Genomic DNA, 18,020 nt, shown 5'->3' on the forward strand with positions numbered 1-18,020 from the left:
AGGCACCTGCCCAGCATGCAGAAGACCCAGGGTTCAATCCCCAGTCAAAATTATCCTGCAGAGATGCTGCCAGTCCATGTCGACAGTTCTGAGACAGGTGGTCACACTGGTCGCCTCGTCTGCCCCATGGTACTGGAGGCAGTGGGGGGGGGGCACAAGACAGTTGCAGGCACCAGTCAATCAGTGCAAAGGGGCAGCTTTATTGCAAGGCCAGGGGCCCCCCGAAAGTCAAAAGGAGGCAGCAAGATGGAAGCAGCAGCAAAACAGCAGGACGAAGCCCTGAGCCACTTCTGCCTGTGGAGGAAGAAGGAGGAAGAGGAGCAAAGCTTCACTGGAGGGGCCAGGGGCAGCACAGCGCTGGGAGGTGGCATGCCAGGGGGCAGTGCCCATGGTGAGGCATGCAGGGGTCAAGGCAGGGGTGGGCACATACTCCTGTGGTCCTGGCAGGGCTCCCCTTCACACTGTGCCAGCTCCAGGGCCCATTTTTGCTTAGGACTGAGGAGTCCGTACTGCTGGGCTGTCACGGCCGATGCCTGGGGGCTTGTCAGACAGAGCAGCTGGGCTGGGCTGAACACCACCTGAGGGGGAGCAGAGAAAGGCGAGGCAGAACCCACCAGGAGCTGCCAGCGCAAGGGGGATGATGCTCCACCCCCACCCCTTTCCGCTGGGCCCAGCCCTGGAGGGGCAGCCCCTGCCTGGCCCACATTTAGAGCCCCAGCTGAGCGGCCCGCCCCAGGCTTCCCCCTCCCCATCCCAGACCCCCAGGACAACAAGGCACTCACTGCAAATTTGGGGGCGGGGATCAAGGCAACTGCCTCTGGGGTCAGAGCCCGAAGCTGCTCTGGGACGAGGGACGAGAGGACGATGTCCGGCAGCCCCGCTGGGAAGGAGAGAAAGAGGCCGGTGGTGCCCACCCAGGGTGTGTTGCCCCGAAAGCAAGACAGAAGCAAGGACTCCCTCCACCACACAGCCACCAACCTGCCAGCGTCCCAATCTCTGTGAAAATCCCTGGGCCCCACATGGCGACAGGCCCAAAGGCAGAGGGGGTGACCAGGAGCCAGGCCAGGGCTTCCAGTTTCTCCTCAGAGCAGCTGAGATGGAGCAACCCCAGGAAGGAGGCCGCTTTGCTGTGGGGAAGGAAGAGGGCTGTAGCCGGGGTACAGGGAGGCAGGTGGAGGCCTCTGCACCAAAACAGAAACTGGGTGTGCGTGTGTCCTGCCTGCAACTGTAGGCAAGGCTGGGAGCAGCAACCCCTCCAAGGTTAGAGGGCTCCCAGGCCCTCTGCCAATCCCTGTGCCTTCCAGCCCCCCTACCTGAATTCCTGGCTGTTGAGCTGCCTGATCTCCGCCACCTGTAGCCCACATAGGAGGTGCCCGAGAGACACCAAGTCCAGCAGTGCCAGATTTTCTGCGCTCACCTTGTGCTGCTTTGCAAGGAGGCTGCCAACCACGGCCTGCATCTGGGTGTGCAGAGAGACAATGGGGAGGCCCCATCAGGACTGTGGCCAGGCACCCAGGCAAAGCCACGTGGTTGTGGCTGGCTGGATGGCAGCTTCTGCCCAGGCTGGCTCAGAAGGCCTGAGATCACAAAAGGGGATGGAAGGTGGCATATTCCCTCTGAAGCTCAACCTGGCCACAGGGACACAGTTGTCTCCATGGATCAAATCAGAAGCCGGTATGGCTTTTGTAATTCCGGGACTTTGCCTGGAAAATCGGGACTCTTGGGAGGTATGCAGTGGGTGAGCCAGGAAAATGAAGAGCACCTCACCTGCCTCTCTGTCCAGCCTTCCAGGCCCCCCAGCACTGACAAGGCTCCCCAGTCAGGAATCTCCAGCTCCTGTAGCTCCTCTTCGCTCAGTTGGAGGGCCAGGAAACCCAACTGCAGCATCTCCACTGCGCCCATTGCCCAGGTCGGCCCCAGAACCTGCAAGCACAGGGGGACCCTCCTAAGCCACGGTCCCTTCCTTCGCACCGTGGAGACACCCTCCCCCCAAAGAAAAACCTGCTCATGGATGTCCCACTCCTGAACAAGAGGGCTTCAAGGTCCAACTGCATGAAAGGCCTCCCTGTAGGCTGGACAGGCTGACCCCCTGGGCAACCCCCTACCCGCCCCTATGGGGCTGAGGGAGGCCCAATGTGTCTGTGGGCTATTTATGGCAGGAATCGTCTTCAGCCAAGGCCCTGGGTAGCTTTCAAGGCATGGCCTACACACTGGAAGGGACCTACTAAAGTTAATTGACAAGACTCACTTAGGTTCATTCATTCCAATGGGTCTACTCTGACGTACCCGCCAACATTTCTCCAATGTCTTAAGGAAAAACAGGACATTCCAGGGTCAAATCATAAACAGGGACAGCTTCTGTGCATCTGGGACTGTCCCTTGAAAATAGGGACACTTGGAGGGTCTGCTCTGAGTCAGAGTTGGCTAATACCCCGCCCCCCGAACTCACCTCTTTGGCTTTGCTGAGAGCAGCCTGGCGCTGATACTGACGGAGGGCGAGGTCCTGACTGATGAGGCTCAGGCAGTCATGGAACTGGTCCAGCTCCATCGCACTGATCTGGGTGGCGCTCCAGGCCGAGGGGAAAGAGGCCCGGATGTCGGAGCAGCTGGGCACAGGTTCTGCACAGGGAGTCCGGCAGGGGTGGGGGTGGGCAATGAGCTAGCCCAAAAGGACAGGGAGGGTCCCTAACCCCTCCCCTTGGTCTGAGTGTGCTTCAGAGGCACCTCCTCAGACAGAAGCTCACCTTCCTGGGAGCCCTCCAGGCTCCTCCTCACCAAGGCCTCTTTCTGGGCCTGCAGCCCCCCGGCTGGCCCTTGGGGGTCACACAGCCGGCCCTGCTCACTCTCCTCCCACAGCTTCTGGCTCTGCAGCAGCTGCTCCACAAGGTCCTTACTCAGCACCGCCTGGAGCAGAACAGGATGGGAGAGGCAGGTCATAGAATTATGGAACTGTAGAGTAGGAAGGAACCCCAGCGATCATCTAGTCCAACTCCCTGCAATGCAGGAATCACAGCTAAGCAAGCCAGAGAGGCAGGGACACACTGACACAGCAGAGCCCATCTGTGGGGCTCCTCTCCCCACTTCACCCTCTCAGCCCACCCCCCTCCCCAAGCAATCAGATGATGAGACAATAGGAAGCGCTTTCATGCAATGTCTGACAAATATATATGTGTGTGTGTGTGTGCGCGCACACACACACACACACACACACACTTTACATATGCAATGTGTGATAATTCTTATAAAGAACTACTTGCCAAGCAGTGCATGAGCAAAGGTCCAGAGGGTGGGGATCGGGGCAGATCTACTGTAAACTAATGAAACTTAACTAATCCCAGAGGGGCCCCAGAAGTGATTTTAGTTCACATGGCTTAACAATTTTGGGTGTAGTAGACCCAATTTGCATGACTAAAATGGATTATTTTGTTTGCTGGATATAATTCAATGATCCCAAAATTTGAGAGTCAGCAGCACAGATGTTGTAAAGGTGAACTGTTGCAGTAACTTGAAAATGATAAGGCATAGGAAAATTTTATTTACACCATTGACTTTGACATGTGAGATGATCGAGGACAGCAATTTTAATCAAAAACTGAGACGTAGTAGTTATTATTATTAATTTTAAGTGATCTGTCGTGGAACAATCCCACTGAAGAAGGTAACAGAGGTTACCCAGACCTCATTCCAGGTTATGAAGGGGCCCTCATAACATTCCAAGCTTCAGGGGCCCCCAAATGTAGGTCCACCACTGGTGAGGATGCCACTGGAGGTCAGCCCTGGCTGCTGCGTGGAGCCTCCATGTCCAGAGGCAGTCTGCAGCTGATTGCTGGATGGGGATGAGGGTGGGGAGAACACACCCACCACGGCCACACTTTGCAATCAGAGCTATTTGGCAGTGAGACAGAATGCTGAAGGACACTCCAGCACAGGAGATAGACATGGATATAGACCCTCACCCTGCCTCACCTGGGGGATTCGCTGGGTACTCTCCGGAGGGAGCCTGAACACCAAATGCCCCAGCTGCTCCAACTCCACCTGGCTCCAGTGCTCTGGGTCCCTGTAGTGGTGAAACAGTGAGGTGGTCATGTAGGCAAGCCGAGGCCTTGAGCTCAGCCAGAGTCCAAAAAGGCACCTTCCTCACCCCAAAGCACCATCTGCCATCAGCAGCTGCCCAAGCACTTCCGCAACACCATTATCAAGGCAGGTCTCCCGTAGCTCATCCAGGTGCTGGAGCAGACTTGCAGGATTGGCATGGACCAGGTTGTCGGGCTCCAGGAAGCCCACCAAAGGGCCAAGCAAGCTCAATATCTCCACTGAGATGTCTGCCTCCCCTTGGGACCTTTGCTGAAATACAGAGGGGAGGGAGATGGGTGGGTGGCTCCCACTGGTCCCAGCCAGGAGTGGTGGTGCTGCAAGGAATTTGGCCTGGGAAGGGCAACTTTGCTGCCGCCCCATCCCTGAGCCCAAGGACAGGGTGCCTGAAGACACAGCACTCCATCAGAGCTCACTGTTGCATTTTGGCATAGAAAGAGAGGGAGCGGAGTGTGCCCCAAGGAATTTCCCTCACTGCACCCTTCCCTGTGGTCCTCCTGCACCTGGAAAGGATGGAATGTGTCCCAGGTGAGCCTCCGGTTGTTGGCTCATTTTGGACCTCACACTATAACTATTGTCCCCATTTCACAGATCCCAAGCAAACCAATAAACCCACAGCAGAGCTGCTGGTGGTGGTGGGGAGGTGGAGAAGTGCACTGGGTTCCAGCTGTGCCACTCTGGCTCTCAAAACTGGTCGCTGCTCCTCTCCCCCTTACCAGTAGTGCCTGCAAACTGTGCCGGGCGAGGGCGGCCCGTCGAGGGGGTGGCAAGACCAGCAGGTTGTGTGGGTGGCTCCTTACATAGTCCAAGATCAGCAGGAAGGACTTGCCAGGAAGCTTGTCCAGCAGGTGAGTCCTGGCCAGGAAGGAACACCTCACTTCAGCAGCAAGAAGCAGGCCAGGCAAGCCAGGGGAGGCAGGGAGGAGCGCTGGATGTTGATCTGGCCTAGTAGCACAGAATCAAGGGGGTGAAAGGAACACACACACCCCACCTCAGTCAATACAGGAAACCCACTGCCTCGTGAGGCAGCCTGCTGCCCTGCTGAAAAGCCTGAAGACTCAGGGAGGTCTTCCTATAGGTTCCTCAGTCTCTAAAGCCTTTTCCATGGCAGATATTTGAATATGGCTCTCTCTCCTCCCGCCAAAACATATACAGCACCTTTGATGTCTTTCTTAGCCACTAGGGGGAGCTTCCATGCAGCCAAGAGGTCCGGTGCCCATCAAATCCTTGGTCACAAGGAGGCAGCACAAGAGGTTTGCCGCCACCTACCCAACCAACCGGGTGTGTTGAGTGGGAGGGAGGACAGGCACTCGGGGTGGGGAAGCAGGTCACCTACGGCAAGTCCATGAGGAACTGGGGTCCCAGCCCCAGCAACTCCGTAGTAGAGAGGCTGGGTCTCCTCTGGATCTCCTCCCAGATGCATCCTTTCTGGAAACAAAGGCACAGCTTGACATTAACTGAGGAGGGGGGCATTATGTGCCCGGGCCCATTGCTCTGCACCCACTGAGCCCATTCCCTGCTTCCATCCAGGGTAGGCCTCTCCCTAATGCCTTCTTACCAGGCTCCAGGGCAGGTGGAGGTCTTGGCTGTAGAGAGCTTCCAGAACAGCCAGAAAATCTGCCCCAGCTTCAAAGGTCTGCAGAGAGGTGCAGGATAGTCCCATGGCCAGGTGTCCCAATGCCCTGCCATGGGGAGAGAGTTCAGCCATCGCCACCCATGACATCCCATTAGCAGAGGAGGGGAGAAGGAGGGGAGTTGGCTCTCACCAGATCAGGTCCCCCGTCATGTTGGCATTGGCTTCAATGCTCTGCCAAAGGAACTGGGCCTGAGACAGAGGAACGTAAAAAGAAACTAGGAAGCTGGCTTGTGCCAAGCTAGACCGTGGGTCCATCTAGGTCAGCATTGTCAGCATGGACTGACAGCAGCTCTCCAGGCTTTCAGGCAGGGAACAATTCCCAGCTTCCCCTGGAGATGCTGGTAGGTGCTGAGCCTATGGCTGTCTGCATGCTCTACCCCTGGGCTATGGAGACACCACAGGCAGTAAACGGCACCCTTTGCTTTGGCCTCCCATCGCCCTGCCCAGCACTCTTCTCCCATACCTGCTGTGGGGACCAAGGTGCCTTCCGGTGCCAGCTGCTCCTCCCCAGCAGTGCCTGGGTGTCCACCTGCAGGAGCTTGAGGGGGACAGCAGGCAGGAGGCAGTCCAGGTGGGCACTGAGGACAGGAGACTCTGGGCCATGCCTCTGGGACAGGCACCAGAAGGGGACATGCGGTTAGGGTGGCTGAAGCCATTTGAGGGCACCACCCCCACCCGAATCCCTGTGGGCCTCGCCAGATACCTGCAGAGCTTGAAGCAGACCTGCCTTTTGAGCTCCTGAGAGATGGGGCAGAGTAGGGCCCACACATGCACAGCCTCTGGCCAAGACAGCAGCCACAGCCACCTCCAGAGATTGGGGACCCAGGCCCGCGAGGAGGGAGCAGAGAGGCTCAGCCCCACTCAGTGTCACCTGCAGAGACAGAAGGCAGGGTGGGAGGGAGGCCACAGATCCATCACTGGCAACCAAGGGGTGGAGTGGTGGTACTGGTGGGGCTTTGGATCCCCCTGCCCAACAGTATCAGCAGACAGGGAGATGCTTTGCTTTCCATTCTGGGTTGAACAAGCATGTCTGTAGCTTGCAGATTTACAAAACGGTTATAATAGAGGCAAGATTCCCAGGGAACTTCTCCCGTCCCAGACTAGACTTTATTTCTCACTAGTTCTTTTCAGCTCTTCTTTCCTGAAGAAGAGTGAGGTGGCAGGTGAGGTGGCAGATTCTCCAAGCCAAGCTGGGGTCTGCCGTCTTCAGAGCTGTGGGCCTACCAACTGCTGACCTGTCCCTGCTGTCTGGACCAGGTCAAACAAGGAGGTCTCTGCCCCAGACCTCCACATCCACCTTTGAGCTTCACCTTCTGGGTGATACTCACATTCTCCATCCGCAGGGCCTGCGAGAGCAGCAGGAGAGCCTGAAGGGAAGAAGGATCTCTCAGTGTGGCAGCACCTCCACTTTGGAACTCCCTGCCTATTGATACCTGGCAGGCTCCTTCCTTGTACTGTATTTTCAGTGCCTGCTAAAAACATTCTTATTTATATAAGCCCACCCAGATGCTTAGAAAGTTGATTGAGTTTTAGGCTGGATCTACATCGACCTTTTAAACATTATTAAATATACATAATGTTCTGTAACGTTTAATGCAGTTTCCCATGGCTGGTGGCTCGCTGCTCTGCAGTGCCCTCTAGTGTCACACTTTAATAAGACATTTTTAATGTTATAAAGCATGAGGATAGATCCGCCCCTAAATCTGCTTTCAGGTTTTTTTGCTGTTGTAACTTTTTGAAAGTTTCAAATGATTGTTGCTAATTTTTCTTATTGATAGCCATTGTTTTATATTTAGAAGGTGGCTTTAAAAAAACCCAACAAATAGGGAAGCTGCCTGAGCATAAGGAAGTGGAAGCCCTAGCCCATCCCCATGACAGGGAGTTGGTGGGACTGACCTAGGCAGGCTGCTGCTGCCCCCAGCTCTGGAGAGGAATGGCTCAAATTTGCCTAACACCAGCCCACCCCCACAGCAGATGCAGGGCATACCCTCAGGATGACTCACCTGGGCACGGCTAAGCTGTGCTGCTTGCAGCTCTGGGAGGATAGCCCCTACCTGAGACTCTGACAGGCCCCGCAGGAACTCCACCCCCATGGCTGGCACAAGACCCCGCCAGGATTGCAGCTCGTGGGAGCCCACCGAGGAAGGCAGGAGCTCTGCCAGGGCATGGGCCAGCTGGAAGAAGGAGGAGGAGAAGGAGATAAAGGCAATGGCAAGTCAGATGAGGTGGTGGCCTAACCAGGGGAAGGAGCCAGCTTTGGTAAAGGACGCTTCAGTCCTGGAGCAGAGGAGGGTTCTGCAGGTTTGCTTCCAGTTGGGAGAGCATCACCAGAGCTGGATCTCTATGAAGAGTAGCTTGCCCCCAGAAGGACAGTGGGGAGAAAAGTCCTCAGCAGCACTGGCCCTAGGCTAGGCTCTGCTGTGCCCAAGAGAGCCTGGTCCTCTTCACCACTCACCTGCCCATGAGGGTCCACCACCCCTCTGGCCACACACTCCAGGAGGTGCTTCTCAATCGGCCCCCACAGATCTTGCAAGGGGGAGATCAGACGCAAGTCCCCAATGCTGAGGAAGCAGGTGAGAGCCCCGAGCCTGTGAGGATGGGGGAGGGGCACAGGCAGAAGTGGGCTGTTGGGACTTGCTCACTTGGTGCTAGCCACACCCCATGTAGGCCTGCCTGCTGTTTTAGACCACAAACTCTGATGCTTCTGGCCGGTTTTTGCTCCAGATATGCAAAAGGTGATGCTCCTCCCCCTCTGAAGAACTTTTGCTCTTTCAAGAAAGGTCCAGTTCATAGGAATCAAGTTGGGGAGAGTTCCTGTCGCCATTAGCTCCTGCTTTTGGGCTTCCCACTGGGGCATCTGGCTTGGCACTGTGAGAAGAGGATGCTGGACCAGATGGACCCCTTCAGCCTGACCCAGCTGCTGCTGCAGGGCCCTTCTGAAGTTCACATGTTCTGTACACCCCATGTGTCCATAGACTTTGAAAGAGAACCATGTGGGCAAATAGCCTTCCATCTGGGGTTCCTCAACTCCTGCTGCCATGACACATCTTTGCCAGGAAATACTTTGGGGACATAACTCCTGTCTGGTCTAGCAATAATGATGTCCCCGGGGTCACCTTTGGCTTGTATCTTGAACGCAGCATGCCTTGCTCTCCCTTGGACCCAAACCCATGTGGAGTGCTGCCTTGGGAAGAAATCTCTTCCCCTGTGAACTCCTGCCTTGAACAGCTGCACCCAGCAATAAGTGGGATACCCTGGGACACAAAATCACCCACGTCAGTTTGCTCCCAAGCCTGCCTCCCTACTGCTCACCTGCACATCTGCTCCTCGGTGCTCTCATGGCTCCTGTTAAGCAAACTACGTGCTACATGGCGCCCTTGAGCCAGGCCCAGCTCAGCCTCCTGCCAGCCATTCACCAAGCTCTGGATCTGGAGGGACACACCAACATTTAAGCGTTGTTTGACAGTGGAATGGACTGCCTTGGAAGGTGGTGGACTCTCCTTCCGTGCAGGTTTTAAAGCAGAGGTCAGATGGCCATTTGGCATGGATTCTTTAGCTGTGATTCCTTGCATTGCAGGGGTTGGACAACATGACCAACCTTCTAACTCTACAATTCTATTATTTTATGGAAGCACCATCCCTGGCATAAGTGGGTACTCTGGGGCATGCTAACCCCCCCCCGGGGTTCCAGAGGGTGCACCACCAGCTTCCAGTCCTGTGGGGAAGAGGCTGGAGGCAGGGACTGCACCTTCTCACAAAGGGTTTATCCCCACTGAGGCAGCAGAGAGCTTGCCCAGCTTTCCAGGGGCAACTGAAGGACACCCACCCCGGCTGCTCTCAGCCTCTGCACCCTGGTCCCACCTGCTGTGGTGTTAGCTGAAGGAAGTGGCCCAGTGGCAGGTGAGGAAGGAGAGGCTGGAGGCTGTGAAGAAACTCCAGGGGCCAGGAAGGGACTTCGCCTAGGAGGTGCTCGGCCTGCAGGAGGCGCTGCACTAGGGCCCGTTTTTGTGCCAGCGTCATCCGGGCACTTTGGCTGCTAATGATGGCCAAGCTGAGGGTTGGAGAGAAGAAAGAGGCCACGTTAGCAAGAGACGTTCCCCCACCCCTCACCTGAGAAAACTACAGGCACACAGACAGCATGCTGAGTGAAGGACCACCTGGCCCAATGCCAGGCATGAGGCCAGGGGGGTGGGCACAGCCTAGGAAGACCAACATAAGCAGGTGAAATGAGAGGGCCTGCACCCTCCTTGCAGTAAGAGGGGCTGGTTGTGGCTCTTCAGAAGTGACAGAAAGGACCTTCTATTCTGACCACCCCTCCACAAGAGGTCCAGAGGGTAGCAACATGAGAACAGGCCTTTCCTGCAGTGGCTCCCCGTTTGTGGAATGCTCTCCCCAGGAAGGCTCGCCTAGCACCATCATCATTTATCTTTAGGCACCAGGCAAAAACTTTCCTCTATAACCAGGCATTTGGCCTTGAGCTCTCTGTGACCTTTTAGAAGTAGGTGGGATGTTTCTAATGTATTTCTCCTTCCTCTTGGTTTTAATGTATCTATGTGGGATTTCTTGTCTATTTGCTGGGTAGTAAGTCACTTTGGGTTGCCCTGGGCGTGATAAAGCGACTGACAAATTTAATAAATAAATGCTCAGGCACCATCTTTCCTGAAGGTTTCCTGCCACAAGACTGAAAGTGGGTTTGGGGACTAACCCCACCTTAATTAGGACCTGGGGCTAAACTCAGAGGGGTTCAACTGGGCAGGGAGGACCTGAGGGCTCTGGAGGTGGTTTGGGGAAAGACACCCCAGGAAGGCTTGGGCCGAGCCATGCAGGTGCCTGGGGGGACCACTCACACGCTATCGTTGGCCAGCAGGGCGGGTGGCAAGCGCAGGATGTCCGAGGCAGCCATGAAAGGGACAAAGTGAGAGAGGTGGAGGAAGAGTTGTGGGGATGGCTGAGGGAACTTGCTGAGGAGCTGGGCAGCCAGTGACTCCACCGCCCGCTCATCCCACGGAGGCACCTGGTGGAGGGAAGCAGAGGGAAAGGGGGTTGGAGGGGTTCACAGGGCAGCTGTCCTCCACCTGGGACTCTCCAGGCACTGAGGTCTAGAGCTGCCAACCAGGACCTACATTAAACAAATACCCCCCTTTCCATATGGAGCCTGGTGGGCATGTCAAGGCTCCACAGGTGCACAGGTGCTGCACCCCTAATCAAGGCCAGCCCTTCTGCCACAGACCTACCTTCATCTGCAGGTGATCCCAGGAACGGTGCAGCAGGGCCAGGAACCTCTGGATGGTCTCACCTTCCGCTGACCACAGCAGCCTCTGGACAACCTTATGGGGCATCTGCAGGTATTCCTGGAAAAGTGGGAGGGAGAGGAGGAGGCAAGGCAGCAACAGCAGTGCCACTCCCTTCCCTGCCCCACTGGAGCTGCCACAAGGGAGCCTGAAAGATGGTGCAAGGAGGCGCCTTGGACAGGAAGGAGGGGAAAGAGGGAGAAGTCAGCCTTGGGGTTGAAGGAGGAAGAGGAGGAGGAGAGGTGCAGCTTTGCTCCAGGGACCAGTATTGGGCCAAGGAAGAAGTCAAGTGGCTTCAGGACCAACAGGACTGGAGACTGGGATGGAGGGAAGGTACCTGCATGAAGAACTCCAGAGCTGAGATGTTCTCCTCCCTCTCCAGCAGATTCCAGAGCAAAGGCTGCAAGGAGGAGAGAGAAGAACTGGATCAGGCCAAAAGGGGTTTCTCTAGACCAGCATCCTGTTCTCACAGTAGCCACCCAGAAACCCACAAGCTGGACCTGAGCACAAGAGCCCTCTCTCCTCCTGCAGTTTCCAGAAACTGGGATTCAGAAGCATCATTGCCTTAGTCCTTGTGGCCAGTAGCCATCAACAGGCCTCTCCTCCCAGGAACTGGTCGAATGCTCTTTTAAAGCCATCTAGGTTGGTAGGTGAGAGTGAGACAGGTGGCTATAAGTGTGTAAGATGTACCATGGAGAAAAGTGTTAAACTTTGTTTTCCATTGTATGCTGAACAGAGAAGCAGAGTGCTTGATATAGTTTGCAGTGATTGTATGTGGTCCACTAAATGTTCCCTCAATGGGGAAAAATAAGTACATTTTAGTATTTCTTGATGATTTTTCAGGGGGTTGGGCTAGGTGACCCTTCAGATTTTTTACAATTCTATGATTCTGTGAAACTGTCTTGGAAGAGGAAGGGACTGAACCCGTGATCTGACTCACATGAGAAATGAATGGTAATAACTAAACAATATATCCTCTCCTCATGTCTAAATCCATTCATGCAGCCCAGAGGGTAGACCCCCTTCTTGGGCTTCCCCAGTGTGTTCCCCTAGGGCGGGGACACATTCCTATCAGGCATTCCCCATGTGGCTATTGGCAGTAGCCTCCCAACCCTCCTCCTGTCCCCAGAGCATCACCCACCCCAAAGCAGTTAAGCAGGTCTTCCTTGGTGGCTGGATCCAGCTCGCCTTCCTGCAGGAACTGGCTCACATCCTCCAGGATGCTCAGGGAGAAGTTGGCTTGGAGAGAAGTCCCAAAGGAGCTGTTGGCCAGGAGGCTGGAGAGCAGGAGAGCCTGGCCCAGCTGCTGCCTGGCTCCCTCTTGCCCCACTTCGCCAAGGGCAGGAGAAGCCAGCAGGAAGTCCAGCAGCCGCAACAGGTAGCCGGCACTGGGAACCCACTGGGAAGAGGAGTGGGGAGGCTCTTTGCACCGGGCCAACTGGGATACCAGTGCTGTCAGGAAGGCCGTCGCATCCTGGCAGAGCTGCGGGGGCAGTGGTAGCACCCCTGGGAGCCACAGGAGGGAGCAGCTCCTATCCTGCTCAACAGCCAAGCAGTGAACCCGCACCCAGGGGTGGGCCAGCTGCAGGGCTTCCAGTAGGGACTTGTTGCTGCACACAAGCTCCTGGAAGCTCTGCAGGTGGGCATCCCCACACTGAGCTAGGAAGGTGGTGTTATGCAGCGCTTGGGGGCTCCAGGCCCTGGTGCCACACCCTGCTGCTTCCGTGCTCTGGCGCAGAGAGGCATTCAGCCCAGCCCCTTGGGCCAGCGGGCTGTGGCAGAGGGTGCCCAGCCACTGCCTGGTGGCATCAGAGACTTCCCGCAGGCTGCTGCTGCAGAGGTTTTGGGTCCAGAGGGTCTGGTTCTCCAGGGAGAGGCAGGTCCAGAAGTCTTCCTGGCCCAGCAGAGGCCTGCTCAGAGCCTCTGAGCAACGGTTGGGTCGGAAGGGCATGGAGAGGTTGGCACAGAGCTCCTCCACCAGCTCCTGGTGGGCCCCAAGGTGCAAGAGGACAGAGGCATTGCCACACACTGTGCTGTTGAACTGCTGGGGGAAGTACTCCTTGCAGGCTCGTATCCAGACTGGGTCGCCCTCGATGGAGGAGAAGTACCAGGTGGTGCTGGAACATAAGGCCTCCAGGTCCGGCGGGGGCCGGTGGGGCTCTTTGGAGCCGTTGAAGAGGGTGCAATACAAGTAGATGGTGAAGTTGGAGATTCCTGGCAAACCAGGGATGCTCTCGTTGCAGGCAGCCTCCAGGACTTCTGCCTGGGAAGGGGGCTCAGCAAATGCTCTCCGGGGGGCTGGAGGGAGGGTCTCGCTCACCCTGTGCCCTCCCTCAGCAGGCAGCAAGCAACTGGGCACCGCGGGAGGCCATGGGAAGGAGGCCCTGGAGGCCAATTCCACACGCAGGGTGTCCCAGCTGATGTTGTGTCTGATTCCCCTGCGAACAGCAGAGAAGAGGGTCCACCACTTACCAGGCACAAGGTGACTCAGTGCCATACCAGAGGTCACTCAGTGGCGACCAGCAGAGCAAGCCAGCAGCCACCACCACCATAATAATAATAATAATAATAATAATAATAATAATAATAATAATAATTTATACCCCGCCCATCTGGCTGAGTTTCCCCAGCCACTCTGGGCGGCTCCCAATTGAGTCTTAAAACCAATACAGCATTAAATCTTTAAAAACTTCCCTAAACATGCTCCCAGGGTCCTGCCACAAATGGCCCTCTGCCCAGGTCACTGCCCTGGCAGCACTACCACCCTTTCTGAATGTAACTCTATGCCATGTCATACCCCATGGCCTTGCTACCCTTTGCCCAAGGAACAACGAAACTCAGCCCAAGAGTAACAACAAGAACAGCATCACCACCACCCAGTCCAGGGAAAGGAGGTTGGTCACCCCCTTCCAGGACATTTAAGAAGGGCCTGTTGCATCAAGAGAAAGATCCAACATCCTGCTCTCACAATGGCCAACCAGATGCCTGTGGGAAACCAGTAATCAGGATTCGAACACAAAAGCAACACTCTCCCCCACCTGCGGCTTCCAGCAGCTGGTATTCAGAAGCTGTCCCCACAACCACTTACCACAGCAGCAGCTGCTGCAGGCTTCCTAGGGACAGAGAAGAGGAGTAGTTAAGGTTGTGCCCCCCTAGGAGGCCTTGCCCATCTCTCCCTCCCTTTGTGCCCTCCCTACCATGGCTTGCAGCCCCACTCATTCACCCACCCACCTACCTACAGAGCACTTCCCATCTGGGTCAGGCTGGGGGACCCCCACTGCCTCTGAAGCCTCAGCTGCCAGCAGGCCCGTCACATGCAAGACCCTCCTTCGGAAGCTGGTGATGAGGGTAGGGCCTGCCCTTTGCCACAGTGTCTGCCTCAGCTCCTCCAGCGTCTCCCACAAGATGTTGCCCTCGGAGCCTCCTGCCGATTCCTGCACTTTCCCGCCCGTGCCTGGCTGCTCCGTCCGGTAGAGGGTCTTTGGGAGGCTGGGGGCACTGCGATTGCCAGGGGGCAGCTCTCGGGGGGTCGCGGGCACCAGGCCAAAGGGCTTCAGCTGGCCATCAGTGGGGGCAAAACCTGCTGGGTGAATGTGCAGGATGGCTGTCCAGCCAGTGCCCTCAAAGAGCCTGAGTATTTGCCCCAGCCAACTGGCATTCGCTTGGCACCCACTCTGCCCTGTTGGGGGGCAAAGGGACCCCTGTGGGCCAAGCAACCCAGAGAGGACAGCCTGGCCCAGGGCTTCCATCAGGCTGCTGAGAACCTCCCAGCCCTGCTGCCCATGGAGGTGCTGAGGGGGGTCCTGGGCCCAACTGAGGAGCAGGCTCAGCAAGTCCTGGGCAAAGCTCAGCCACCCATCCCAATGCCAGCTGCCTCGCCGCCAGGAAAAGAGGATGTCCTGGAGGAGCCGGCGTCCAGAGGCTGCTGGTGAGAGCGGCTTCTCGGCGTTGGGTGGTGGCAGCAGCAGTGGCAGCAGGAGGCTCTCCCAGGACTCCGGGGCTTCCTGCTCCTCCTCGCCCTGGAGGTACAGAGAGATGTTGCGGAGGAAGCTGGACAGGCGGGATTCAGGGCTCCGGGCCTGGGGAGAGGGAGGCTGCCTGCCCCACAGGGACTCCAGGCTGAGGAGAAGGGGGTGCGTGTGCTGCTGATGTGCCGAGCCTGGGCTGGGACCCGGAGAAATAGAGCCCCCTTGGCGCTGCTCTCCGGGAGGTGCCAATAGCCCTGCCAAACCCTGTCGCAGGTTTCTGCTTGGCTCCCCCGCTGCCCCTGCTGGGAGAAAGGGGACAGGGGTCACCGGCCACGGCCAAATGCAGGAGGCCACTTGCATGCCCACACACAGACCCTTGACTCCCCTCCCTGCTATGCCCCTGTACCTGACAGAGGATGCGTCAGCAAGAAGAGCCCCCAGAGGCCCCAGAAGAAGGGGGCCATGCTGGCACCCGTCCCATGCGCACAGCGGCTGGGCCCAGGGAAAAGCGGCTGCTCCGAGAGGCTTGAAATAGGAGCTGACACTGGAGATGCGGTGCTGGTCCTGCAGAGCCGATCCCTTTCTGCCATCCAGAGCATTAGTTACATCCAGGAAGGAAAGGAGCCCAGCCTGACATGCAGGAGAGGGGGGTCCAGCCACAGGGGCAACAAAACCCCCACAGGCTGGCAAGGAGCTAGGGCTCCCTACCCTTGGACCCTAGAGAGAAGTCGCCCGTGCTGGGGGGTGGAGCCCTGCCATCTGCCCTGTACCCACAAAGGTGCCCTGATGAGACAAGGAGGCTCTGCAATCCCATTGCCTGGCTGGGAATGAGACCCGTCTGCCAACCTGATCAGCTGTTCCATGTGGAATTGGGGAGAGAGGATGCACCATCTTGCCCTTTGCATAAGAGGGCAGAATGCTGTCTGTCTGCTCTGGCATACAAGCTGCCCCAGCCCCTGGATCTGCTTCCTGCTTCCTCAGATATCTCTTTCTACTTCTTAGGCAGCAACTCTGCCCCCCTTCCATGCTATGACAAACTATGGGGTCCTTCAAGATGAGGAGGCCTAGAGGCCACTGGGGCGCTCTCTTTGATAAACCCAGAAAGTAACAGTGGGAATCGAGATGCTTCAAGGGTGCCAGGCTGTGAGATCAGAGCTATAGGATCCTCCATGCCCACAAGTGTGAGCCCAGGCTTCTGCTGTCTCTAGAGGTCTATGGGAGGTGACCCGAACCTTCTGGTGCACAGAAGCCCCACAGGAAGCCCAAACACCACACAGAAGGAGCTCCACGAAACCAATGTGCCTGTTTAGCTTGCCAGGTGCAGCTACCCTGCCCTCTCCTTCCCTCCCTGGTAACCTGAGGCTGGCCCCACCATCCTGACACATCAAGGGGAACAATGGGGGCTTGATCCATTATTGATGCCTTGGGTATGCAAGCAGTATGGGGCCTGTCACTCGAGGAGGAGGAGGAGGAGGAGGAGGAGGGAGACAGGCAAAGTTGCCTGTGATCTAGAGAAAGAGGAAGAAGCTGGAACTTCTTTTCCTGAGCTCCAAGGCCCTGTGCTGATTCAGAGTCAGTCAAAGGCCAGTCATTCCAGAGACAAGTGCTAGTTCCAGCCCCTTGGGAATCCCCTTTAGAAGGCAGCTCAGCTCTGCAGAAAGCTCCTCATCTCATGTGGGTGTCAACTCCCAGACCCCTTGAGCATGGGCATAACCAAGGAGGGGCAGGGGTAAGATGCTCCCCTAAATCAAGTAAATCAATAAAAATACTTAACTAATGGCGGTTCTGCTCCCACCCCATGAAGCCTGCCCCCCAACATAAATCCTAGTTATGTCCATGCCCCTAAGAAGGACTCACCCTTTCTACTCTGCCTAGCTTTAGGGGAAGCTGCTCCAAATGCCAAGAATCCAAATCAACAATGCCCTCAAGCACCTTGGGTAAAGTGTGCCACTTTCTGTAATAAAAAAAAAATACTCCATCTCCATTATGTATGTTATAAACATTGCATACTGCCTAGTAGGACAAATCTAAGCAACTTACCAATAATAAAAGGAGTGACAATAATTAAAGAATGGCAAAGAATATTATCAAGATATATTTGGCAGGGCAAGAAACCAAGAATTAAATTTAAGATATTAACTTACACAAGAGAAAGAGGAGGTTTCGCCCTGCCAGACTTGAGGTTATATTATGAAGCGTCATGTCTTTGTTGGCTGAAAGAATGGATGAAGTTAGAAAATAATGAATTATTGGATTTAGAAGGTTATGATAATAGATTCGGTTGGCACGCATATTTATGGTATGATAAAAAAAGAATACATAAAGGGTTTGAGAACCACATCTTTAGAGGATCTTTGATTGGAGTTTGGAATAGGTATAAAAATGTATTAGAACCAAAGATTCCACATTGGTTATCACCATTAGAGGTTATGAGTATTAAAAAGATAAATATGTGCGGGAGATGGATAACATATGAGAAACTATTAAAAAAGGAAGGAAATAAGTGGAAATTGAAACCATATGAAGAAGTAAAAGAATATGTTAAGGATTGGCTGCATTATTTTCAGTTAAATGAAATGTTTAAAAAAGAGGTTTTAGAGAGGGGATATTCTGAAAAAGAATCTAGATTTCAACAAGAAATCTTAAACAATGAAGTGAAAATTTTATCTAAAATGTATAAAATATTGTTGGAATGGAATACTGTGGACGAAGAGGTTAAATCTGTTATGATTAGTTGGGCTAGAGATTTCGGATATAATATTTGTCAGGGAACTGCCATCGGAGCTAGAAGCGGAGGGAAGGCTCCAAAGGGATGGCGGAGAGGGTCCCAGTAGGGGGAGAGGGAGCCCGTCTGCTGGGGAAGGAAATCAGCGTAACACCAGTAGAGAAGGGGGGCAGATGGGGGAATTGGGGAGGAGGCTCCAAGACTCCTCGCCGGAGACCAGCGGAGAGAGTACGGGTACTCCACTGCCCACACCCTCCCTGCGCAGAAGACTTCCGCGCAGGGAGAGTAGGAGGAGACTTGGCGTCAAG

General features: G+C 55.5%; 1 protein-coding gene across 2 annotated transcripts; it reads right to left on the reverse strand.

The window, feature by feature from the left end:
- Positions 1-180: 180 nt before the first annotated feature.
- STRC (stereocilin) lies at positions 181-16,293 on the reverse strand. 2 transcript variants are annotated; one of them, XM_083474925.1, is made up of 28 exons: positions 15,394-16,293; positions 14,255-15,289; positions 14,108-14,132; positions 12,161-13,457; positions 11,357-11,419; positions 10,963-11,079; positions 10,576-10,742; positions 9,590-9,779; positions 9,041-9,156; positions 8,184-8,316; positions 7,732-7,902; positions 7,057-7,095; positions 6,432-6,599; positions 6,192-6,335; positions 5,859-5,917; positions 5,651-5,774; positions 5,429-5,520; positions 4,809-4,947; positions 4,142-4,344; positions 3,967-4,057; positions 2,745-2,904; positions 2,450-2,619; positions 1,768-1,923; positions 1,314-1,459; positions 979-1,127; positions 783-880; positions 431-578; positions 181-294 (listed from the first exon to the last, which is right to left on the reverse strand). In XM_083474925.1, exons 1-28 carry the CDS (start codon positions 15,584-15,586, stop codon positions 200-202), a joined length of 5,688 nt encoding a protein of 1,895 aa, XP_083331051.1. In that variant the 5' UTR covers positions 15,587-16,293; the 3' UTR covers positions 181-199. The 2 variants fall into 2 exon arrangements, with proteins under 2 accessions (XP_083331051.1, XP_083331052.1); XM_083474926.1 differs by lacking the exon at positions 14,255-15,289.
- Between the last annotated feature and the right edge of the window lie 1,727 nt (positions 16,294-18,020).

This window comes from Podarcis liolepis, assembly GCF_965112155.1.
Source record: "Podarcis liolepis genome assembly, chromosome: 14".
Classification (NCBI taxonomy): domain Eukaryota; kingdom Metazoa; phylum Chordata; class Lepidosauria; order Squamata; family Lacertidae; genus Podarcis; species Podarcis liolepis.